This window comes from Anomaloglossus baeobatrachus, chromosome 7, assembly GCF_048569485.1.
Source record: "Anomaloglossus baeobatrachus isolate aAnoBae1 chromosome 7, aAnoBae1.hap1, whole genome shotgun sequence".
NCBI lineage: Eukaryota > Metazoa > Chordata > Amphibia > Anura > Aromobatidae > Anomaloglossus > Anomaloglossus baeobatrachus.
In genome coordinates, this window is record NC_134359.1 from 301,836,456 (window position 1) to 301,863,574 (window position 27,119).

General features: G+C 49.4%; 2 protein-coding genes across 2 annotated transcripts in view; one reads left to right on the forward strand and one right to left on the reverse strand.

Annotated features, from left to right (window-relative positions):
• ZNF646 (zinc finger protein 646) overlaps positions 1–6,938 on the reverse strand; it is a 17,155-nt gene extending 10,217 nt beyond the window's left edge. The window contains exon 1 of the mRNA XM_075318612.1: positions 6,738–6,938. The gene's annotated coding sequence lies outside the window, so the exon portion shown is untranslated. The remainder of the gene's footprint in view (positions 1–6,737) is intronic.
• A 232-nt stretch (positions 6,939–7,170) lies between these two features.
• On the forward strand, positions 7,171–26,674 carry ZNF668 (zinc finger protein 668). Its single transcript, XM_075318625.1, has 2 exons — positions 7,171–7,461; positions 24,644–26,674. The coding sequence occupies exon 2, from the start codon at positions 24,654–24,656 to the stop codon at positions 26,310–26,312; it is 1,659 nt and encodes a 552-aa protein (XP_075174740.1). The 5' UTR covers positions 7,171–7,461; positions 24,644–24,653; the 3' UTR covers positions 26,313–26,674.
• The last annotated feature ends 445 nt before the right edge of the window (positions 26,675–27,119 follow it).

The window sequence follows — 27,119 nt, forward strand, 5'->3', positions numbered from 1 at the left end:
CCAGCACCACAGATGCTGCTTACCGACCGCTCAAAGCGGTTGTGTGATCACCAGATTCCCTGCCTGGGTCTCCCTGTGTTGTCTCTCCTCTCCAGCGTCTGAATCGCTGACAGGAATGGCTGCCGGCGTTCTGTGGGGAGGAGGGGACTGTGGGCGTGCCCAAGAAAGTGCGGGAATCTAGTGCCCCAGTGTACTGAGTGAGGGGGGAGGAGGATACTAATGTATGCTCCAGCCCTCAGCGCTGACGATCTGTGCAGCGTCCCGCTCTTCCCCTGACTGGCAGGCCTGTGGGCGGGAATATGCGACACTAGGCCGCAGAAGCCGGGGACTAAAGTTATAAGCGCGGCCGGCAATAAGCGCGGCCGCGCGGTAGTCCCCGGCGCACTAACACACCCAGCAGTGCAGCAATGTGTATGGCACAAGCGCTCCATGCGCGGTCCCCACGGGGACACAGAGTACCTCACAGTAGCAGGGCCTGTCCCTGACGATACCCGACTCCTATCCAGCAGATACCCCAGGGGCTGCGGAGGGAGCACGGTCCCCGTGCCTGGAGACCGATTCGGATCCCACTTCACCCAGAGCCCATAAGGGATGGGGAAGGAAAACAGCATGTGGGCTCCAGCCTATGTACCCGCAATGGGTACCTCAACCTTAACAACACCGCCGACAAAGTGGGGTGAGAAGGGAGCATGCTGGGGGCCCTGTTATGGGCCCTCTTTTCTTCCATCCGACATAGTCAGCAGCTGCTGCTGACTAAGCTGTGGAGCTATGCGTGGATGTCTGCCTCCTTCGCACAAAGCATGAAAACTGAGGAGCCCGTGATGCACGGGGGGTGTATAGGCAGAAGGGGAGGGGCTTTACACTTTTAGTGTAATGCTTTGTGTGGCCTCCGGAGGCATAGCTATACACCCAATTGTCTGGGTCTCCCAATGGAGCGACAAAGAAAAACAGTTTTCAACAAAAACATAGTAAATACCATTTGTGCAGTCCATGAATTAGTTGTAAGAAATAGAATTGCCTCCATCAGATCGTCCTCCGCAGATGACCTCAAATCTGACAATAATAATAATATTAATTATTATTATTATTATTATTATTATTATTATTATTATTATTATTATTATTATTATTATTATTATTATTATTATTATTATTATTATTATTATTATTATTAAGGCCGGAGAACGACCTCTCTACAGTGACTGGGTCTGGAGGCAAAACCGTAACCACATGGGAACATCTCTAACAATTTCCGGGTATAAAGGAATGGCCTCATGCACAGGCAGTTTTAATGAACGGTTGCATTTTTCTATTTCTTTGAGAGCAAGTGAAAAATTTTACTAAAATCTGGCCAATCTGCCGCTATAGGAGACGCAGTGACATCCGGCCAATCTGCCGCTATAGGAGACGCGGTGACATCTGGCCAATCTGCCGCTATAGGAGACGCAGTGACATCTGGCCAATCTGCCGCTATAGGAGACGCAGTGACAACTTTTTCCTTGCGGCAACGCTTTGCCTGCTCCATGTCATCCAAATACTTGTCAAAGTTAAACTCCTCATCTGATGAGGATGAAGATACGGCAGCAGTAGCACTGTCAGGTCCCAAGTCTTCTTGCGCCTGGCAGTCCTGTAGCCGCTCATCCTAACTGCTACCTCACTCAAAGCTTCTTTTTCTTTAGTATTCTGTTGATCATCAAGCAGTATACGATGACTTGGGTCCACATAAACAGCTGCCAGAAGAATGTTATTTCCAATAGCTGTGTCTCTCTCCATTTCATTGAAGCAGAAATGCCATCTGCGATTAAACCTCCTGGGACAGGCAAAATAGCAAGTTCTTCCACTCCCTTATGAAAATGCCAGGAGTTAAATCCTCAGCTTGTAATTTTTTTTAGTCACGGTAAATGGGTGATTAAGCAATTCCTTCAATTCAGCCACCTGTGTCCATTGACCTTCATTTAATGTTACTTGAGGGTTCACCATATCTATAAGAAACGGTTTTAGTTCAAGTAATCGCTAAGTCATTAAATAAGTGCTGCCTTACTGAGTGGCTTGATAAACAATTGTCCCTTACCCAGCACATCTCTTCAAGATTAAATCAATTTTAGGGGTTCTGGCGGCAATAACCAACTTCCTCACTTTTCCAATCAGACCTGATTCCAATCAGATTTCCAGCATGTCCGCCCAGTTTCACACATCCGGCTTTCCGGTGCTCTTTTTTGCATTCCTAATCTTGCAGAACTTTTTCCACTAAGGCCTGGAGAAACTGGCTGCTGTGAAGAGCTTTACTATCTGTTACTGCCGGTTTCTTGCTAACAATTTCTTTGTCACAAACATATCGAGCAGTGATGGCAAAATAATTCAGTGAGATGCGGTGACTCCGGGATCCAGCAAAGGCAATGGGTGACAAGACAGGACATTCAGACGCAGCGTGTTGTGAGGATCCGCACAGAATCAGCAGTCAGTTTGTGGCGTTTTTCTAATCTGCTTTTGCTATTGAAATCATTATTTATGAGCTCAGAAACCTTTCAGGTGATGCGGTTTTATAAAGCTGATCTGCTTTTGCAGCTGAAAAATGTATCCTCAAAAAACGCAGCAAAAACTGTGTGTGAATGTAGCCTTAGATCAGGAATAGAACAGCCATTTATAGGACATTTCAGAACTTTCCCAAATTCCTATGAAAAAATATTCAGCACATTCTGCACTGACCGCTGGAGACAATGTATTATGTTTTAGGAGTTGGTGCATTTTTATACCGACTCCACCAAAACGAGCTCCGACTCCGCAGCCCTGCCTGAAATCCTGAGAGCGGGGGCGGGCGCTGACTGTGAATGGTCCCAGGTCACATGGAGGAGAACACGAACACACGCGAACACACACACGAACACACACACACACACGAACGAACACACACACACACACGAACGGACACACACGCGAACACACACACGCGAACACACACACGCGAACACACACACGCGAACACACACACGCGAACACACACACGCGAACACACACACGCGAACACACACACACGAACACACACACACGAACACACACACACGAACACACACACACGAACACACACACACGAACACACACACACGAACACACACACACGAACACACACACACGAACACACACACACGAACACACACACACGAACACACACAGACTGAACTAAGTATTTCAAATAAATCAATAATAGTTGTCAGAACTGATGTCACTCATCAGCAAAAGTGTCAGAAAAGATAAGATCTGTCATCGGGGGGGCCGCACATTATTATTATTAGATATCAGGGACACATTATTAATAATAATATGATATATTGGGGGGGCCGCACATTATTATTATTATTATGATATATTGGGGGGGCCGCACATTATTATTATTATTATTATGATATATTGGGGGGGCCGCACATTATTATTATTATTATTATGATATATTGGGGGGGCCGCACATTATTATTATTATTATGATATATTGGGGGGGCCGCACATTATTATTATTATTATGATATATTGGGGGGGCCGCACATTATTATTATTATTATGATATATTGGGGGGGCCGCACATTATTATTATTATGATATATTGGGGGGGCCGCACATTATTATTATTATTATGATATATTGGGGGGGCCGCACATTATTATTATTATTATTATGATATATTGGGGGGGCCGCACATTATTATTATTGATATATTGGGGGGGCCGCACATTATTATTATTATTATTATGATATATTGGGGGGCCGCACATTATTATTATTATTATTATGATATATTGGGGGGCCGCACATTATTATTATTATTATGATATATTGGGGGGCCGCACATTATTATTATTATGATATATTGGGGGGCCGCACATTATTATTATTATGATATATTGGGGGGCCGCACATTATTATTATTATGATATATTGGGGGGCCGCACATTATTATTATTATGATATATTGGGGGGCCGCACATTATTATTATTATGATATATTGGGGGGCCGCACATTATTATTATTATGATATATTGGGGGGCCGCACATTATTATTATTATGATATATTGGGGGGGCCGCACATTATTATTATTATGATATATTGGGGGGCCGCACATTATTATTATTATGATATATTGGGGGGCCGCACATTATTATTATTATGATATATTGGGGGGCCGCACATTATTATTATTATGATATATTGGGGGGCCGCACATTATTATGATATATTGGGGGGCCGCACATTATTATGATATATTGGGGGGCCGCACATTATTATGATATATTGGGGGGCCGCACATTATTATTATTATTATTATTATTATGATATATTGGGGGGCCGCACATTATTATTATGATATATTGTAGGGTCACACATTATGATATATTGGGGGGCTGTACATCATATATTGTGAAAGCCGAACATTATTATCAATCCGATATATAATAATTTGCAACCCCCAATATATAATAATAATGTACGGCCCCCCGATTAATAATAATAATAATGTGCAGGCCCCCAATATATAATAATATGCGGACCCCAATATAATATAATAATATTAATAATAATAATATTATTAATAATAATAGTGCGGCCTCCCAATATAATAATAATAATAATAATAATAATAATAATAATAATAATAATAATAATAATAATAATAATATGTGGCCACCGATATTATTATTATAATATCGGGGGCCCGCACATTATTATTATATCGGGGGGGCCGCACATTAATAATGTGCAGCCCCCGATATATAATAATAAATAATGTGCGGTCCCCAATATATTGTAATAATGTTCAGCCCCCAATATTATATTGGGGGGCCGCACATTAATATTATTATATATCAGGGACCGCACATTATTATTATACATTGGGGGCTGCATATTATTATATAATAATAATGTGACCCCGATATATAATAATAATGTGCAGCCCCCAATATATATTAATAATGTGCGGTCCCCGATATATAATATTAATGTGCAGCACCCCGATATAATAATGTACGGCCCCCAATATATTATAACAAATAATGTGCAGCCCCCCAATATATAATAATGTGCAGCCCCCCAATATATAATAATGTGCAGCCCCCCAATATTGTTATATATTGGGGGCCGTACATTATTATATTGGGGGGCTGCAAATTATTATTATATCGAGGGGCCGCACATTATTATATGATAATGTGATCCCGATATCCAATAATAATGTGCGGCCCCCAATATTATATATCGGGGGGCCGCACATTATTATTATTATTATATATCGGGGGGCCGCACATTATTATTATTATTATTATTATTATTATTATTATTATTATTATATATCGGGGGCCGCACATTATTATTATTATTATAATATATCGGGGGCCGCACATCATTATTATTATTATATATATCGGGGGCTGCACATCATTATTATTATTATATATCGGGGGCCGCACATCATTATTATTATTATATATCGGGGGCCGCACATCATTATTATTATTATATATCGGGGGGGGCCGCACATTATTATTATTATTATTATTATTATATATCGGGGGGGGCCGCACATTATTATTATTATTATTATTATATATCGGGGGCCGCACATCATTATTATTATTATATATCGGGGGGCCGCACATTATTATTATTATATATCGGGGGGGGGGCGCACATTATTATTATTATTATTATATATCGGGGGGGGGCGCACATTATTATTATTATTATTATATATCGGGGGGGGCCGCACATTATTATTATTATTATATATCGGGGGGGCCGCACATTATTATTATTATTATATATCGGGGGGGCCGCACATTATTATTATTATATATCGGGGGGCCGCACATTATTATTATTATATATCGGGGGTGCCGCACATTATTATTATTATTATATATCGGGGGTGCCGCACATTATTATTATTATATATCGGGGGGCCGCACATTATTATTATATATCGGGGAGCTGCACATTATTATTATTAGTATTATATATCGGGGGGGGGGCGCACATTATTATTATATATCGGGGGCGCACATTATTATTATTATATATCGGGGGGGCCGCACATTATTATTATATATCGGGGGGCCGCACATTATTATTATATATCGGGGGGGGGGGGGCCGCACATTATTTATTATTATATATCGGGGGGGGGGGGCCGCACATTATTATTATTATTATATATCGGGGGGCCGCACATTATTATATATCGGGGGGCCGCACATTATTATATATCGGGGGGGGGGGGCCGCACATTATTATTATTATTATATATCGGGGGGGGCCGCACATTATTATTATATATCGGGGGGGCCGCACATTATTATTATTATATATCGGGGGGCCGCACATTATTATTATATATCGGGGGGGGCGCACATTATTATTATTATATATCGGGGGGCCGCACATTATTATTATATATCGGGGGGGGGGGGCCGCACATTATTATAATTATTATTATATATCGGGGGCCGCACATTATTATATATCGGGGGGGGGGGGGCCGCACATTATTATTATTATTATATATCGGGGGGCGCACATTATTATATATTGGGGGGGATCACACATTATTACGTCATTATCCCGGGGGCCGCACGTTATGATGTCGTTAAATCGGGGCCGCACGTCATGATGACGCTGCGCTGTGACGTCACCACACGACCTGCTCAGGTGCTGATGACTATGGACGCCGCCTCGGCCGCTGCACTCACCATGGGGCACAGCAGTGACTGCTCCGGGCTCCGCCGCCCGCCTCCGCCCTCGGTGACGCCCCCGGTGCCGGCGGCTGAGGGCCCGGCCCGAGCGATCAGCTCCACATCTTCTACACCATCTCTCTGCACAACAAACACTTCCTTTTGTTGCTAGGAAACAGGAAGTGTGCCCCGCACAACGTATTCCTCCTCGCATTCTCTACCTGCCCCGGGAGTTCCTTTTATTCCAGTGCCCGGTTGTAATATGGCGGAGCATAGGATGCCAAGTGGAGCAGCAGCCAATAAAAATGGAGCTGCTAGAAAGCTGATTGGCTGACAGTTGAGTTTAGGGGCGTAATGCTTCTAACCGACCAATCAAGGAAGAGAAGGCTCCGCTTCTCCTTGTGCTCAGGTTTGTTGTCTTCCTGCAGGAAACAAAAATCGATAGGAACAGTTCCGTGCTGCTGATAACCGCTTTCTGCAGGCCGCAGATATTGGGGGCTGCCGGACTGTGACTCGGGGTGCTCTCTCTGTTCCGGCTCCTGTCATCTATTGATCTTTGCTTTTTCAATTTTGCTTTACGGTTCATACACGGAAGCTTATAGTGAAGCACTAAGAACTTCCGACGTCGGCTCCTCCTCAACCCCCAGGGTCCTAGGTCCGGCCATGTTCATCTTTGTCTGCTGCCTGAGCTCTGAGGCTGAGTGTGGAGAGCAGAGGGAGTAACTGCAGCACAAGCCAGCAGGTGAGTGCAGCGCCGGCCGCAGCAGTGGAGGTGTCAGTGTGCGGAGCCTGCAGTGTGTGCGCTGTCAGTGTGCACCAGGCAGGAGGCTCTAGTGCTGCAAGGTGAGAACCAGAGCCAGGATCCAGGAGTGCAAGTGATGGTGAGAGCTTCTCCCCAGTGATCACAATACAGAGCGACCGCAGAAAAGAGAGAACCCGCTCAGTATATAGTGACCGCCCGTCTCCTCGGTATATGGTGACCGTCCCGTCTCCTCGGTATATGGTGACCGCCCGGTCTCCTCGGTATATGGTGACCGCCCGTCTCCTCGGTATATGGTGACCGCTCGTATCCTCGGTATATGGTGACCGCCCGTCTCCTCGGTATATGGTGACCGCCCGTCTCCTCGGTATATGGTGACCGCCCGTCTCCTCGGTATATGGTGACCGCCCGTCTCCTCGGTATATGGTGACCGCCCGTCTCCTCGGTATATGGTGACCGCCCGTCTCCTCGGTATATGGTGACCGCCCGTCTCCTCGGTATATGGTGACCGCCCGTCTCCTCGGTATATGGTGACCGCCCGTCTCCTCGGTATATGGTGACCGCCCGTCTCCTCGGTATATAGTGACCGCCCGTCTCCTCGGTATATGGTGACCGCCCGTCTCCTCGGTATATGGTGACCGCCCGTCTCCTCGGTATATGGTGACCGCCCGTCTCCTCGGTATATGGTGACCGCCCGTCTCCTCGGTATATGGTGACCGCCCGTCTCCTCGGTATATGGTGACCGCCCGTCTCCTCGGTATATGGTGACCGCCCGTCTCCTCGGTATATGGTGACCGCCCGTCTCCTCGGTATATGGTGACCGCCCGTCTCCTCGGTATATGGTGACCGCCCGTCTCCTCGGTATATGGTGACCGCCCGTCTTCTCCGTCCTCAGTATTCAGTGACCGCTCGTCTCCTCCGTCCTCAGTATTCAGTGACCACTCGTCTCCTCCGTCCTCAGTATTCAGTGACCGCCCGTCTCCTCCGTCTTCAGTATTCAGTGACCGCCCGTCTCCTCCGTCCTCAGTATTCAGTGACCGCCCGTCTCCTCCGTCCTCAGTATTCAGTGACCGCCCGTCTCCTCCGTCCTCAGTATTCAGTGACCGCCCGTCTCCTCCGTCCTCAGTATTCAGTGACCGCCCGTCTCCTCCGTCCTCAGTATTCAGTGACCGCCCGTCTCCTCCGTCCTCAGTATTCAGTGACCGCCCGTCTCCTCCGTCCTCAGTATTCAGTGACCGCCCGTCTCCTCCGTCCTCAGTATTCAGTGACCGCCCGTCTCCTCCGTCCTCAGTATTCAGTGACCGCCCGTCTCCTCCGTCCTCAGTATTCAGTGACCGCCCGTCTCCTCAGTCCTCAGTATTCAGTGACCGCCCGTCTCCTCCGTCTTCAGTATTCAGTGACCGCCCGTCTCCTCCGTCCTCAGTATTCAGTGACCGCCCGTCTCCTCCGTCCTCAGTATTCAGTGACCCGCCCGTCTCCTCCGTCCTCAGTATTCAGTGACCGCCCGTCTCCTCCGTCCTCAGTATTCAGTGACCGCCCGTCTCCTCCGTCCTCAGTATTCAGTGACCGCCCGTCTCCTCCGTCCTCAGTATTCAGTGACCGCCCGTCTCCTCCGTCCTCAGTATTCAGTGACCGCCCGTCTCCTCCGTCCTCAGTATTCAGTGACCGCCCGTCTCCTCAGTCCTCAGTATTCAGTGACCGCCCGTCTCCTCAGTCCTCAGCATTCAGTGACCGCCCGTCTCCTCCGTCCCCAGCATTCAGTGACCGCCCGTCTCCTCCGTCCTCAGTATTCAGTGACCGCTCGTCTCCTCCGTCCTCAGCATTCAGTGACCGCCCGTCTCCTGTGTGGATCGTTCTGTCTATTGATCTCTGACAGACGGTGTCACGGGGTCCTTCTCCGATATCACACAATCAACAGATCGAGAGATGAAGTGAACAATCCAAAGATCCTTTATTCCAAGTAAATCAGAAGGTCTATAAAATAATCCATCACATGAAGGGTTAAAATTGTCCAGAATTGGTATAAATGTCCCAGGGATCAGTCACAATCCTCCAGCAGTCCTTTTCCAGGCAAATCGGGGTTTCTCAACGGCTCTCTGGGGTGCTGCCTGTAGCTGCAGCTTCTCCCCCAGAGGATGAATCTTCCTGCTTCTCTCTTGTCCTTCTTCAGACTGAATAATCCCCCAGGTAAGCAAAGAGTTTGGGTGGATTCCAGGCCCCCCTCCCCCACACCTAGGGACCGAAGCCCAGCAGGGTATTATTACCCTGCAGACAGGACACATAGTAGGTAGAATGGACAGAGCACCACACCTAAAATATGAACCTACACAAAATGATACACAACCCACAATATCACACCATCTCAGACAGGATGATGTGAGATCAGGGCTCCGTGCGGCCGGATCATCACCTCCAAGACTCCTCACGCTTTTTTCATGTCATGGATCATACACCATAGTGAGTGCAGCAGCAGGACAGCACCTACTTATACTGCATGAGTGAGGCGTGTCACAAGCAGAGACTTCACAGCAGACGGGGTTGAACATCTGCACTTAGAAATGGGCAGCGCTGAGGACTGGACACTGCGTGGCTGAATAAGGAGACTTAGTGCAGCAGATGAGACTCCTCATGGGTATTTCACCGTGGTATCAGACGATGTCCAGCAGTGCCATCAACTCAGAACTAACAGTGACCAGTGAGACCAGCTGCACCGTCCACCGTTCAGAGAGCTCTGGGAACAAGTCGATTTCATGAAGGAACCGTGGTCAAAATCCCAAACCTTCTACAGAGAAAAAGGCCAAGAGGCTCCGCTAAGAGAACATAGGAATTGGGGGGAAAACGTCAGCAGATCTCTGGACCAAAAACTAATATGTGACGTATTCGTCTATGACAGAAGCAGAATGTTCCTGACTGGAGAGCGGCACAATACTGAGGGTCTGCACACGGTGGAGGGTCTGCACACGGTGGAGGGTCTGCACACGGTGGAGGGTCTGCACACGGTGGAGGGTCTGCACACGGTGGAGGGTCTGCACACGGTAGAGGGTCTGCACACGGTGGAGGGTCTGCACACGGTGGAGGGTCTGCACACGGTGGAGGGTCTGCACACGGTGGAGGGTCTGCACACGGTGGAGGGTCTGCACACGGTGGAGGGTCTGCACACGGTGGAGGGTCTGCACACGGTAGAGGGTCTGCACACGGTGGAGGGTCTGCACACGGTGGAGGGTCTGCACACGGTGGAGGGTCTGCACACGGTGGAGGGTCTGCACACGGTAGAGGGTCTGCACACGGTAGAGGGTCCGGCACGTTTGTGGATGCATTTTAGCAGTTGTGGATTTGGTCATTATTTTTTTTTTTTTAAATCAGATCTTTTTTTATTAAATCATTAGGGATCGATACAGAGAGTATTTCACTATTCATATAACAATAAACAGATGAACACATGTGATTTATAAATCAGGTTCTTTCTCTGCATATATGTAAATATAATAGAGTTCTCAAATCATAATATATTATATAGCTTGAGCCAACAAACCTCGTGGCTCTACAAATAAACAAAACTTAAATTATGCAATAATGCCTCAGACTAACAGGAACGCCTCCTCCATCAGCCGTGTGGCTCCACATCATATTGCTATACTCTCCTCCATCAGCCGTGTCGCTCCACATCATATTGCTATACTCTCCTCCATCACCCGTGTCACTGCACATCATATTGCTATACTCTCCTCCATCAGCCGCGTCGCTCCACATCATATTGCTATACTCTCCTCCATCAGCCGCGTCGCTCCACATCATATTGCTATACTCTCCTCCATCAGCCGTGTGGCTCCACATCATATTGCTATACTCTCCTCCATCAGCCGTGTGGCTCCACATCATATTGCTATACTCTCCTCCATCAGCCGCGTCGCTCCACATCATATTGCTATACTCTCCTCCATCAGCCGCGTCGCTCCACATCATATTGCTATACTCTCCTCCATCAGCCGCGTCGCTCCACATCATATTGCTATACTCTCCTCCATCACCCGTGTCACTGCACATCATATTGCTATACTCTCCTCCATCAGCCGCGTCGCTCCACATCATATTGCTATACTCTCCTCCATCAGCCGCGTCGCTCCACATCATATTGCTATACTCTCCTCCATCAGCCGTGTGGCTCCACATCATATTGCTATACTCTCCTCCATCAGCCGTGTGGCTCCACATCATATTGCTATACTCTCCTCCATCAGCCGCGTCGCTCCACATCATATTGCTATACTCTCCTCCATCAGCCGTGTGGCTCCACATCATATTGCTATACTCTCCTCCATCAGCCGTGTGGCTCCACATCATATTGCTATACTCTCCTCCATCAGCCGTGTGGCTCCACATCATATTGCTATACTCTCCTCCATCAGCCGTGTGGCTCCACATCATATTGCTATACTCTCCTCCATCAGCCGTGTGGCTCCACATCATATTGCTATACTCTCCTCCATCAGCCGCGTCGCTCCACATCATATTGCTATACTCTCCTCCATCAGCCGCGTCGCTCCACATCATATTGCTATACTCTCCTCCATCAGCCGCGTCGCTCCACATCATATTGCTATACTCTCCTCCATCAGCTGCGTCGCTCCACATCATATTGCTATACTCTCCTCCATCAGCCGCGTCGCTCCACATCATATTGCTATACTCTCCTCCATCAGCCGCGTCGCTCCACATCATATTGCTATACTCTCCTCCATCAGCCGTGTGGCTCCACATCATATTGTTATACTCTCCTCCATCAGCCGCGTCGCTCCACATCATATTGCTATACTCTCCTCCATCAGCCGTGTGGCTCCACATCATATTGCTATACTCTCCTCCATCAGCCGCGTCGCTCCACATCATATTGCTATACTCTCCTCCATCAGCCGCGTCGCTCCACATCATATTGCTATACTCTCCTCCATCAGCCGTGTGGCTCCACATCATATTGCTATACTCTCCTCCATCAGCCGTGTCGCTGCACATCATATTGCTATACTCTCCTCCATCAGCCGTGTCGCTGCACATCATATTGCTATACTCTCCTCCATCAGCCGTGTGGCTCCACATCATATTGCTATACTCTCCTCCATCAGCCGTGTGGCTCCACATCATATTGCTATACTCTCCTCCATCAGCCGTGTGGCTCCACATCATATTGCTATACTCTCCTCCATCAGCCGTGTCGCTCCACATCATATTGCTATACTCTCCTCCATCAGCCGTGTGGCTCCACATCATATTGCTATACTCTCCTCCATCAGCCGTGTGGCTCCACATCATATTGCTATACTCTCCTCCATCAGCCGTGTGGCTCCACATCATATTGCTATACTCTCCTCCATCAGCCGTGTGGCTCCACATCATATTGCTATACTCTCCTCCATCAGCCGTGTGGCTCCACATCATATTGCTATACTCTCCTCCATCAGCCGCGTCGCTCCACATCATATTGCTATACTCTCCTCCATCAGCCGCGTCGCTCCACATCATATTGCTATACTCTCCTCCATCAGCCGCGTCGCTCCACATCATATTGCTATACTCTCCTCCATCAGCCGCGTCGCTCCACATCATATTGCTATACTCTCCTCCATCAGCCGCGTCGCTCCACATCATATTGCTATACTCTCCTCCATCAGCCGTGTGGCTCCACATCATATTGCTATACTCTCCTCCATCAGCCGTGTGGCTCCACATCATATTGCTATACTCTCCTCCATCAGCCGTGTGGCTCCACATCATATTGCTATACTCTCCTCCATCAGCCGTGTGGCTCCACATCATATTGTTATACTCTCCTCCATCAGCCGCGTCGCTCCACATCATATTGCTATACTCTCCTCCATCAGCCGCGTGGCTCCACATCATATTGCTATACTCTCCTCCATCAGCCGCGTCGCTCCACATCATATTGCTATACTCTCCTCCATCAGCCGTGTCGCTGCACATCATATTGCTATACTCTCCTCCATCAGCCGTGTGGCTCCACATCATATTGCTATACTCTCCTCCATCAGCCGTGTGGCTCCACATCATATTGCTATACTCTCCTCCATCAGCCGTGTGGCTCCACATCATATTGCTATACTCTCCTCCATCAGCCGTGTCGCTCCACATCATATTGCTATACTCTCCTCCATCAGCCGTGTGGCTCCACATTCATATTGCTATACTCTCCTCCATCAGCCGTGTGGCTCCACATCATATTGCTATACTCTCCTCCATCAGCCGTGTGGCTCCACATCATATTGCTATACTCTCCTCCATCAGCCGCGTCGCTCCACATCATATTGCTATACTCTCCTCCATCAGCCGCGTCGCTCCACATCATATTGCTATACTCTCCTCCATCAGCCGCGTCGCTCCACATCATATTGCTATACTCTCCTCCATCAGCCGCGTCGCTCCACATCATATTGCTATACTCTCCCCCATCAGCCGCGTCGCTCCACATCATATTGCTATACTCTCCCCCATCAGCCGTGTGGCTCCACATCATATTGCTATACTCTCCTCCATCAGCCGTGTGGCTCCACATCATATTGCTATACTCTCCTCCATCAGCCGTGTGGCTCCACATCATATTGCTATACTCTCCTCCATCAGCCGCGTCGCTCCACATCATATTGCTATACTCTCCTCCATCAGCCGCGTCGCTCCACATCATATTGCTATACTCTCCTCCATCAGCCGCGTCGCTGCACATCATATTGCTATACTCTCCTCCATCAGCCGTGTGGCTCCACATCATATTGCTATACTCTCCTCCATCAGCCGCGTCGCTCCACATCATATTGCTATACTCTCCTCCATCAGCCATGTGGCTCCACATCATATTGCTATACTCTCCTCCATCAGCCATGTGGCTCCACATCATATTGCTATACTCTCCTCCATCAGCCGTGTCGCTGCCACATCATATTGCTATACTCTCCTCCATCAGCCGTGTGGCTCCACATCATATTGCTATACTCTCCTCCATCAGCCGTGTCGGCTCCACATCATATTGCTATACTCTCCTCCATCAGCCGTGTCGCTGCCACATCATATTGCTATACTCTCCTCCATCAGCCGTGTGGCTCCACATCATATTGCTATACTCTCCTCCATCAGCCGTGTCGCTGCACATCATATTGCTATACTCTCCTCCATCAGCCGTGTCGCTGCACATCATATTGCTATACTCTCCTCCATCAGCCGTGTCGCTGCACATCATATTGCTATACTCTCCTCCATCAGCCGTGTGGCTCCACATCATATTGCTATACTCTCCTCCATCAGCCGTGTGGCTCCACATCATATTGCTATACTCTCCTCCATCAGCCGTGTGGCTCCACATCATATTGCTATACTCTCCTCCATCAGCCGCGTCGCTCCACATCATATTGCTATACTCTCCTCCATCAGCCGTGTCGCTGCACATCATATTGCTATACTCTCCTCCATCAGCCGTGTGGCTCCACATCATATTGCTATACTCTCCTCCATCAGCCGTGTCGCTGCACATCATATTGCTATACTCTCCTCCATCAGCCGTGTGGCTCCACATCATATTGCTATACTCTCCTCCATCAGCCGTGTGGCTCCACATCATATTGCTATACTCTCCTCCATCAGCCGTGTGGCTCCACATCATATTGCTATACTCTCCTCCATCAGCCGTGTGGCTCCACATCATATTGCTATACTCTCCTCCATCAGCCGTGTGGCTCCACATCATATTGCTATACTCTCCTCCATCAGCCGTGTGGCTCCACATCATATTGCTATACTCTCCTCCATCAGCCGCGTCGCTCCACATCATATTGCTATACTCTCCTCCATCAGCCGCGTCGCTCCACATCATATTGCTATACTCTCCTCCATCAGCCGCGTCGCTCCACATCATATTGCTATACTCTCCTCCATCAGCCGCGTCGCTCCACATCATATTGCTATACTCTCCTCCATCAGCCGTGTGGCTCCACATCATATTGCTATACTCTCCTCCATCAGCCGCGTCGCTCCACATCATATTGCTATACTCTCCTCCATCAGCCGCGTCGCTGCACATCATATTGCTATACTCTCCTCCATCAGCCGCGTCGCTGCACATCATATTGCTATACTCTCCTCCATCAGCCGCGTCGCTCCACATCATATTGCTATACTCTCCTCCATCAGCCGCGTCGCTCCACATCATATTGCTATACTCTCCTCCATCAGCCGTGTCGCTGCACATCATATTGCTATACTCTCCTCCATCAGCCGTGTCGCTGCACATCATATTGCTATACTCTCCTCCATCAGCCGTGTGGCTCCACATCATATTGCTATACTCTCCTCCATCAGCCGTGTGGCTCCACATCATATTGCTATACTCTCCTCCATCAGCCGTGTGGCTCCACATCATATTGCTATACTCTCCTCCATCAGCCGTGTGGCTCCACATCATATTGCTATACTCTCCTCCATCAGCCGTGTGGCTCCACATCATATTGCTATACTCTCCTCCATCAGCCGTGTCGCTGCACATCATATTGCTATACTCTCCTCCATCAGCCGTGTCGCTGCACATCATATTGCTATACTCTCCTCCATCAGCCGTGTGGCTCCACATCATATTGCTATACTCTCCTCCATCAGCCGTGTGGCTCCACATCATATTGCTATACTCTCCTCCATCAGCCGCGTGGCTCCACATCATATTGCTATACTCTCCTCCATCAGCCGCGTCGCTGCACATCATATAGCTATACTCTCCTCCATCAGCCGCGTGGCTGCACATCATATTGCTATACTCTCCTCCATCAGCCGCGTGGCTCCACATCATATTGCTATACTCTCCTCCATCAGCCGTGTGGCTCCACATCATATTGCTATACTCTCCTCCATCAGCCGCGTCGCTGCACATCATATTGCTATACTCTCCTCCATCAGCCGCGTCGCTGCACATCATATTGCTATACTCTCCTCCATCAGCCGCGTCGCTGCACATCATATTGCTATACTCTCCTCCATCAGCCGCGTCGCTCCACATCATATTGCTATACTCTCCTCCATCAGCCGCGTCGCTGCACATCATATTGCTATACTCTCCTCCATCAGCCGTGTTGCTGCACATCATATTGCTATACTCTCCTCCATCAGCCGTGTCGCTGCACATCATATTGCTATACTCTCCTCCATCAGCCGTGTCGCTGCACATCATATTGCTATACTCTCCTCCATCAGCCGCGTCGCTGCACATCATATTGCTATACTCTCCTCCATCAGCCGCGTCGCTCCACATCATATTGCTATACTCTCCTCCATCAGCCGCGTCGCTCCACATCATATTGCTATACTCTCCTCCATCAGCCGCGTCGCTGCACATCATATTGCTATACTCTCCTCCATCAGCCGCGTCGCTGCACATCATATTGCTATACTCTCCTCCATCAGCCGCGTCGCTGCACATCATATTGCTATACTCTCCTCCATCAGCCGTGTCGCTGCACATCATATTGCTATACTCTCCTCCATCAGCCGTGTCGCTGCACATCATATTGCTATACTCTCCTCCATCAGCCGCGTCGCTGCACATCATATTGCTATACTCTCCTCCATCAGCCGCGTCGCTGCACATCATATTGCTATACTCTCCTCCATCAGCCGCGTCGCTGCACATCATATTGCTATACTCTCCTCCATCAGCCGCGTCGCTGCACATCATATTGCTATACTCTCCTCCATCAGCCGTGTCGCTGCACATCATATTGCTATACTCTCCTCCATCAGCCGTGTCGCTGCACATCATATTGCTATACTCTCCTCCATCAGCCGTGTCGCTGCACATCATATTGCTATACTCTCCTCCATCAGCCGTGTGGCTCCACATCATATTGCTATACTCTCCTCCATCAGCCGCGTCGCTCCACATCATATTGCTATACTCTCCTCCATCAGCCGCGTCGCTCCACATCATATTGCTATACTCTCCTCCATCAGCCGCGTCGCTGCACATCATATTGCTATACTCTCCTCCATCAGCCGCGTGGCTCCACATCATATTGCTATACTCTCTTCCATCAGCCGCGTGGCTCCACATCATATTGCTATACTCTCCTCCATCAGCCGTGTGGCTCCACATCATATTGCTATACTCTCCTCCATCAGCCGTGTGGCTCCACATCATATTGCTATACTCTCCTCCATCAGCCGTGTGGCTCCACATCATATTGCTATACTCTCCTCCATCAGCCGTGTCGCTGCACATCATATTGCTATACTCTCCTCCATCAGCCGTGTCGCTGCACATCATATTGCTATACTCTCCTCCATCAGCCGTGTGGCTCCACATCATATTGCTATACTCTCCTCCATCAGCCGTGTGGCTCCACATCATATTGCTATACTCTCCTCCATCAGCCGCGTGGCTCCACATCATATTGCTATACTCTCCTCCATCAGCCGCGTCGCTGCACATCATATAGCTATACTCTCCTCCATCAGCCGCGTGGCTGCACATCATATTGCTATACTCTCCTCCATCAGCCGCGTGGCTCCACATCATATTGCTATACTCTCCTCCATCAGCCGTGTGGCTCCACATCATATTGCTATACTCTCCTCCATCAGCCGCGTCGCTGCACATCATATTGCTATACTCTCCTCCATCAGCCGCGTCGCTGCACATCATATTGCTATACTCTCCTCCATCAGCCGCGTCGCTGCACATCATATTGCTATACTCTCCTCCATCAGCCGCGTCGCTCCACATCATATTGCTATACTCTCCTCCATCAGCCGCGTCGCTGCACATCATATTGCTATACTCTCCTCCATCAGCCGTGTTGCTGCACATCATATTGCTATACTCTCCTCCATCAGCCGTGTCGCTGCACATCATATTGCTATACTCTCCTCCATCAGCCGTGTCGCTGCACATCATATTGCTATACTCTCCTCCATCAGCCGCGTCGCTGCACATCATATTGCTATACTCTCCTCCATCAGCCGCGTCGCTCCACATCATATTGCTATACTCTCCTCCATCAGCCGCGTCGCTCCACATCATATTGCTATACTCTCCTCCATCAGCCGCGTCGCTGCACATCATATTGCTATACTCTCCTCCATCAGCCGCGTCGCTGCACATCATATTGCTATACTCTCCTCCATCAGCCGCGTCGCTGCACATCATATTGCTATACTCTCCTCCATCAGCCGTGTCGCTGCACATCATATTGCTATACTCTCCTCCATCAGCCGTGTCGCTGCACATCATATTGCTATACTCTCCTCCATCAGCCGCGTCGCTGCACATCATATTGCTATACTCTCCTCCATCAGCCGCGTCGCTGCACATCATATTGCTATACTCTCCTCCATCAGCCGCGTCGCTGCACATCATATTGCTATACTCTCCTCCATCAGCCGCGTCGCTGCACATCATATTGCTATACTCTCCTCCATCAGCCGTGTCGCTGCACATCATATTGCTATACTCTCCTCCATCAGCCGTGTCGCTGCACATCATATTGCTATACTCTCCTCCATCAGCCGTGTCGCTGCACATCATATTGCTATACTCTCCTCCATCAGCCGTGTGGCTCCACATCATATTGCTATACTCTCCTCCATCAGCCGCGTCGCTCCACATCATATTGCTATACTCTCCTCCATCAGCCGCGTCGCTCCACATCATATTGCTATACTCTCCTCCATCAGCCGCGTCGCTGCACATCATATTGCTATACTCTCCTCCATCAGCCGTGTGGCTCCACATCATATTGCTATACTCTCTTCCATCAGCCGCGTGGCTCCACATCATATTGCTATACTCTCCTCCATCAGCCGCGTCGCTGCACATCATATTGCTATACTCTCCTCCATCAGCCGTGTCGCTGCACATCATATTGCTATACTCTCCTCCATCAGCCGTGTGGCTCCACATCATATTGCTATACTCTCCCGCCCCTCCCTCCCCGTGCAGTCATCCATGAAACCCTTCCAGTCCTCTCTCACCTCTTCATTCAAAGTCCATTTCGCCACAGAAAAGACTAGTTTTAATTCCCTTCCGCACACACGCCATCACTGCAGGCACAACAGTAACCGGTCCAGCATTGCATCCCGAACCAGTGCACTAGAGGGGAGGCAACTCCATCCATGGCCGCCAAATGCTGTAAAACTTTTTCAATGTTTTTCTTTTTAAATAAACTCCCCTTTCCAATCTTATGACGTAATTTGTTTTTGAGCTCTGGTAATGTTGGTGGTAGAGGGTCTAACCAGTGATATGCAAGTAGCTTTCCTGCTTGGTACAAGATACGGGCTATTCCCAGGGCTGATGGAGAATCCGGGTCCACTTCTCCTTCCCATAGACTCAGCAGGCACAGGCGGGGCGACGGTGGTATTGTGATATGATATATTTGGTCTATAAGTCCCAGGGTTTGGTTCCAGAATTCACCACATAACATGCATCAAATGGGCATCCTCCTGTCCACACCTAACACACTGTGCGTCTGGTCTGAGTCCCATCTTAAATAGTAGACTGGGAGTTTTATATACCCTGTGGATGAGATATATTTGAGACAGCTTTTGGCACTCCGATACCGCCAGTTTAGGAACTTGTTCCAATATATCAGACCACTGGCCTTCCGTCAGGGGACCGACGTCTCGTTCCCATTTGCTTTTAACAAGCAATGGATGTGTTTCCAGATGGGCAGGTAGTAATTTTTTATATAGTTCCGAAATAAGACCCTTAGAGGACTCAGATGTAAGCAGCCTATGTAATGTTTATGTGTCACTGTCACCGGGTTGGTCCTCCCCTGCCTTTCCAGTGCGTGTCTCAGCTGCAGATACTGATAAAAGAAGACATGCGGAAGGTGAAACTCCGTTCTCAGTTGTTCAAAGCTTTTAAGAGTATTATTTTGTAGTACTTGTGACACTAAATGGATCCCTTTATCCTCCCATCCTCTGAACCCTACTAATTTTTTAATTTCTGGCAAGTCGGGGTTCTGCCACAGTGGCCAGAGCTCTGTAGGTCCGCTTATCCCCAAAACAGACTTACCCCTGTCCCACACCCGGAATATCATAGCCAGTGTGGGATATCGCGCCCCATTTATCTGTCTTTGTCCCACATCCAACCGGCAACCTGGGTACTTCCATACTGATCCCTCTCTCACTATATCACCACTGGTATCATACCCTCCTTCTTCGCCCCAACCCCTCAGATGTTGCATCTGGGAGGCTATGGATTTGGTCATTATTAATGGTGTCTTCAAGGCTGAGAAATCCAGTCACACACGTCTCCATCATCTGGTATCATCAGGAGGCGTCTGATCAGCTCCAAATTTATTGTGCAGCCGGACAACGACCCCCAACATCCAGCTGATGTCATTAAGAGTGAGGAGTCCTGGGGGTGATGATCCCGCAGTGCCCCAATCTCACATCATCCCCCGTCTGTCAGGGGTCAAGAGACAGAAGGATCCACACAGCCTCATTAACAGAAGATCGGGGGTCAAGAGACAGAAGGATCCATACAGCCTCATTAACAGAAGATCTGGGGTCAAGAGACAGAAGGATCCACACAGCCTCATTAACAGAAGATCGGGGGTCAAGAGACAGAAGGATCCATACAGCCTCATTAACAGAAGATCTGGGGTCAAGAGACAGAAGGATCCGCACAGCCTCATTAACAGAAGATCGGGAGTCAGGAGACAGAAGGATCCACACAAGCCTCATACACAGAAGATCGGGAGTCAGGAGACAGAAGGATCCACACAGCCTCATTAACAGAAGATCGGGGGTCAGGAGACAGAAGGATCCATACAGCCTCATTAACAGAAGATTGGGGGTCAGGAGACAGAAGGATCCACACAGCCTCATTAACAGAAGATCTGGGGTCAAGAGACAGAAGGATCCACACAGCCTCATTAACAGAAGATTGGGGGTCAGGAGACAGAAGGATCCACACAGCCTCATTAACAGAAGATTGGGGGTCAGAATACAGAAGGATCCACACAAGCCTCATTAACAGAAGATCAGGGGTCAGAAGACAGAAGGATCCACACAAGCCTCATACACAGAAGATCGGGGGTCAGGAGACAGAAGGATCCGCACAAGCCTCATACACAGAAGATCTGGGGTCAGGAGACAGAAGGATCCACACAGCCTCATTAACAGAAGATCTGGGGTCAAGAGACAGAAGGATCCGCACAGCCTCATTAACAGAAGATCGGGGGTCAAGAGACAGAAGGATCCACACAGCCTCATTAACAGAAGATCGGGGGTCAAGAGACAGAAGGATCCATACAGCCTCATTAACAGAAGATTGGGGGTCAGGAGACAGAAGGATCCACACAGCCTCATTAACAGAAGATCTGGGGTCAAGAGACAGAAGGATCCACACAGCCTCATTAACAGAAGATCGGGGGTCAAGAGACAGAAGGATCCACACAGCCTCATTAACAGAAGATCTGGGGTCAAGAGACAGAAGGATCCACACAGCCTCATTAACAGAAGATTGGGGGTCAGGAGACAGAAGGATCCACACAGCCTCATTAACAGAAGATTGGGGGTCAGAAGACAGAAGGATCCACACAAGCCTCATTAACAGAAGATCAGGGGTCAGAAGACAGAAGGATCCACACAAGCCTCATACACAGAAGATCGGGGGTCAGGAGACAGAAGGATCCGCACAAGCCTCATACACAGAAGATCGGGGGTCAGGAGACAGAAGGATCCTCACAAGCCTCAGACATAGAAGATCGGGGGTCAGGAGACAGAAGGATCCACACAAGCCTTATGCACAGAAGATCGGGGGTCAGGAGACAGAAGGATCCTCACAAGCCTCATACACAGAAGATCTGGGGTCAGGAGACAAAAGGATATATGAATACTGAGGACAGAGGAGACGGGCGGTCACTGAATACTGAGGACAGAGGAGACGGGCGGTCACTGAATACTGAGGATGGAGGAGACGGGCAGTCACTGAATACTGAGGACAGAGGAGATGGGCGGTCACTGAATACTGAGGACAGAGGAGATGGGCGGTCACTGAATACTGAGGACAGAGGAAACGGGCGGTCACTGAATACTGAGGACAGAGGAAACGGGCGGTCACTGAATACTGAGGACAGAGGAGACGGGCGGTCACTGAATACTGAGGACAGAGGAGACGGGCGGTCACTGAATACTGAGGACGGAGGAGACGGGCGGTCACTGAATACTGAGGACGGAGGAGACGGGCGGTCACTGAATACTGAGGACGGAGGAGACGGGCGGTCACTGAATACTGAGGACGGAGGAGACGGGCGGTCACTGAATACTGAGGACGGAGGAGACGGGCGGTCACTGAATACTGAGGACGGAGGAGACGGGCGGTCACTGCATACTGAGGACGGAGGAGACGGGCGGTCACTGAATACTGAGGCTGGAGGAGACGGGCGGTCACTGAATACTGAGGCTGGAGGAGACGGGCGGTCACAGGACACTGAAGACGGAGGAGACGGGCGGTCACTGCATACTGAGGACGGAGGAGACGGGCGGTCACTGAATACTGAGGCTGGAGGAGACGGGCGGTCACTGAATACTGAGGCTGGAGGAGACGGGCGTTCACAGGACACTGAAGACGGAGGAGACGGGCGGTCACTGCATACTGAGGACAGAGGAGATGGGCGGTCACTGAATACTGAGGCTGGAGGAGACGGGCGGTCACAGGACACTGAAGACGGAAGACACCTTCTTTCCTTCATTCACTTTTTACCACTTCTATTTAGAAGAACCCTTTCCACTCTGCAGCATTTTCGCTCCTGCCTATAGCTTTTGTGCATCTCTGTGTATACACCTCATATGTTTACATATAACATTCCTTTAGGCCGGCACTGTTATATTATATCAGCCGCACATTTTAGCACCGGTACAATTATTTCGCCCGATCATTGTAAATTCTGTTTATTATCAAAATTTACAAACTTTCTGCATTTTGTTGTTGTTTCATTTGTTGATTTCTGTAAATTCAGCACAAGATGTCGCTCGTAGTGACTCCTGCGGCCTCAGGATTATTCCCCTCTTCATCACCAGCGTCTTTAGTGCTTATTAGGCCCTTTTGGCTGTTGTAACCTGCTGCAGACGTGATCCATCACCAGAATCCGGCTTCTGACACTCCTGAGGAGTCTTACTCTAGTCCTCATGGGCAGTAACCTCCAAGTCACCTCCCCCACCATGCTTCACTGTAGAAGACACAGAGCCCCCACCGTGCTTCACTGTATACATCATCGAGCCCCCGCTGTGCTTCACTGTAGACATCACCGAGCCCATGCCGTGCTTCACTGTAGACATCCCTGAGTTCCCTCCGTGCTTCACTGTAGACATCCCTGAGTTCCCTCCGTTCTTCACTGTAAACATTTGAGTTCCTGCTGTGCTTCACTGTAGACATCACCGAGCCCCCGCCGTGCTTCACTGTAGACATCCCTAAGTTCCCTCCGTTCTTCACTGTAAACATTCAAGCTCCCACTCTGCTTCACTGTAGACATCACTGAGCCGCCACCATGCTTCACTGTAGGCATTGCCAAGCCTCCGCCATGCTTCATTGTAGACGACACAGAGCCCCCACCGTGCTTCACTGTAGACATCATGGAGCCCCCACTGTGCTCCACTGTAGACATCACCGACCATTTTCTTGACAACCCAAGAATATTAATGACCTGGAGGCCATTGACAGTGTATGCCTATGCATCATATCTGCAGCAGGTCATAACAGCCAGAGGGGTTCTACTAAGTACTAAGAGCGCTTCCCATGGGGTGAATAATTGTGATTATAACTGCACGTGAGCCTGATGATCCCATATATTAGTCGCCTGCAGCATTACTGGGTATATACCTGACAGTCTAGCACATGGTTGCCCCCGACAGGTAATGTGCATTATATTCTCTTGTCCCTGGGGCGTTGCTGGGATCCTTCAGAGCCGCCTTATTATGTGCAGAAAGGCTTCCTGCGGTGTGTAATGTCTGCCCACCAGCAGCAGTTCTCCGGGGGTTGCCAGATTACCAGAATTTATTACATGGAGTCATACTGATGGGATTGTTGTCTTTGCATCAGTTGTTGTGGACAGTCCATGCTGGGAATATATGGTGGGTCAGTGAGTAATCCCGGGCCTTGTCTTGTCTATTCCAGGCTTCCTTCCATGATGTCTTCGGAGCAGTCAGAACCTGTAGAAGAGATTGAGGTGTCCATCGAGCAGGACTCTCCCGATTTTGTGCAGAGTGGACGTCGCTTCCGCTGTTTAACCTGCCGCAAAACCTTCCCCAACCAGCCCCGAGCCTGGCGCCACTGTCAAGTCCACCTCTCCACTAAGAAATCCGAGCCCCCAATATCTAAGACTGCAAAAAGCGAGCAGCGGCACCAGTGCATGCACTGCAACAAATCCTACAAAAGCGCCTCCTTGCTGAAGAGCCATGTGCGCAGCCACACGGGGGAGAAGCCGTTCATATGTAAAGAGTGCGGGCGCTCCTTCATGCAGCCGATATGCCTGCGGGTACACATGGCCTCACACAGAGGGCAGCTCCCCTTCCAGTGTAGCCAGTGTGAGAAGGCTTACTCCACGCCATCAAAACTGCGAATCCATGAGCGGCTGCACACTGGGGAGCGCCCATTCTCGTGCCCTGATTGTGGGAAGGGGTTTGCGGACCCGTCTGTTTTTCGGAAGCACAGGCGGAGCCATGCCGGGCTGCGGCCTTATCAGTGTCAGCTGTGCCAGAAGTCCTACAGTGAGCTGAAAGACCTAAAGAACCATGAACGGAGCCACACGGGGGAGAAGCCTTTCCTGTGCTCGGATTGTGGCAAGGCCTTCTCCCGCGCATCTTCCCTCACATGTCATCAGCGGATTCACGCTGCCGAGAAACCGTACAAGTGCCCTATATGTAATAAAGACTTTACCCAACTGTCCTCCTACCAGAGCCACCAACGCACGCACTCCGGGGAGAAGCCTTACCTATGCCCACAGTGCGGCCGCATGTTCTCCGACCCATCTAGTTTCCGGCGGCACCAGCGGGCTCACCAGGGCGTGAAGCCGTACCGATGCGATAAGTGTGGCAAACCATTCCGGCAGCCGGCCGATTTGGCCATGCATCAGAGAATTCACACGGGTGAGAGGCCATTCCGATGCCCAGAATGTGAAAAAACCTTCGTTGCATCTTGGGACTTGAAGCGGCACCGGCTTTCACACAGCACAGAGCGGCCCTTCCAATGTATGGAGTGTGGTAAAGGTTTCGCTGAGCGCTCTGGACTCAGCAAACACCAACGTTCCCACAGCGGAGAGAGACCGTACAAGTGCGAGGAGTGCAATAAGACATTCATCGTCTCCTCAAGTCTACGGAAACATGAACGGACCCACATGAAGCCTGAGCAGGAGGCCAACAAAAAGAACGAAGAGTCCACCACCTGCGATACGTGCGCACTGACCTTCCTGAGCGTGATGGACCTGAGGAACCATCAGAGAACCCATCCGGAGCTCAGGCCCTTCCGCTGTGACCAGTGTGACAAGGGCTTTGTGGACAAGTCCGGACTGAAGAAGCACCAACGGGTTCACAGTGACCTGCGCCCCCACATGTGCCAACAGTGCGGCAAGGGTTTCCACATTCCCTCCGACCTTCGTAAGCACCAAAGGACACATGTCAAGGAGGTGAAGAGCAAAGAGGAGGAGGAGGAAACTGAGATCACTACATTGACTCTCCATCCGGCCTCCATAGAGGCTGCGCCGCTCTTCGATCCTCTGGTCTGCTTCTTAGAGAAAGTAGCTGAAGGGAACATGGAGGTGATAGAACAATCGCCCACATCGAGCTGAACCTACTCTCATACAATGAACTGTCTTGGACCATACAGGCGGCCATCTTGTCAGGGTAAATCTGCCTCCTCTGTGAGTCAGCACACAAGACCCCGCCCCCATGACATGAACACTCCTTGGAAAGCCAGCCACCGTGTATTCAAGAATTACCACATTACCCAGACTGTGGGATGGCGGCCATTGTGTTATCTGTATCTGCCGCGTGTGGTGGGCTCAGAGCGGCCCCCGTGTCCCGAACTGATGGGTGAAGCGGAGATTTGCATACATATAACCTGTAAAAAGCAGAGGTCATGTGACTGGGGTATAATAAAATTCAGTATTCCCCTCCCCCCCCCAAAAAAAATAAAGATTATGCCTTCATTTCCCCCATGAGGCGGCCATTTTTATAAGAAAAAAGAATGGTGACTGCGAGGAAGGTTGTCATGAGTTAATGGTGTCTTCTTGTTAGATAATTGGGGGTGACAGACACAGAGCCCTTCACGGGAGGATCCAGGGGGACAGATTAGTCGTCCGCCAGACATAACCTGTCCTCACAGAGCAGGCATGATGGGCTGATTCTGCAGGTAGGCCTCGTAACCACGGTGACAGCTCATATAACGGGGCCTGATGTGAAGACAAGCAATATGGCCGCCACGTCAGCTCCTGATCACCAAACACCGAGGCAGAATGATCATCCTATGTCCTGGAAGAGCTGGGTGACGCCTCCTGGCGGCCATTTTTGTTATCACCCAGCTTTTCCAGACTCCCGAGTGATATTATTTAGTCATTTACATTAGAAGTGAATATAATAGGCCGAGAGCCTGGGAG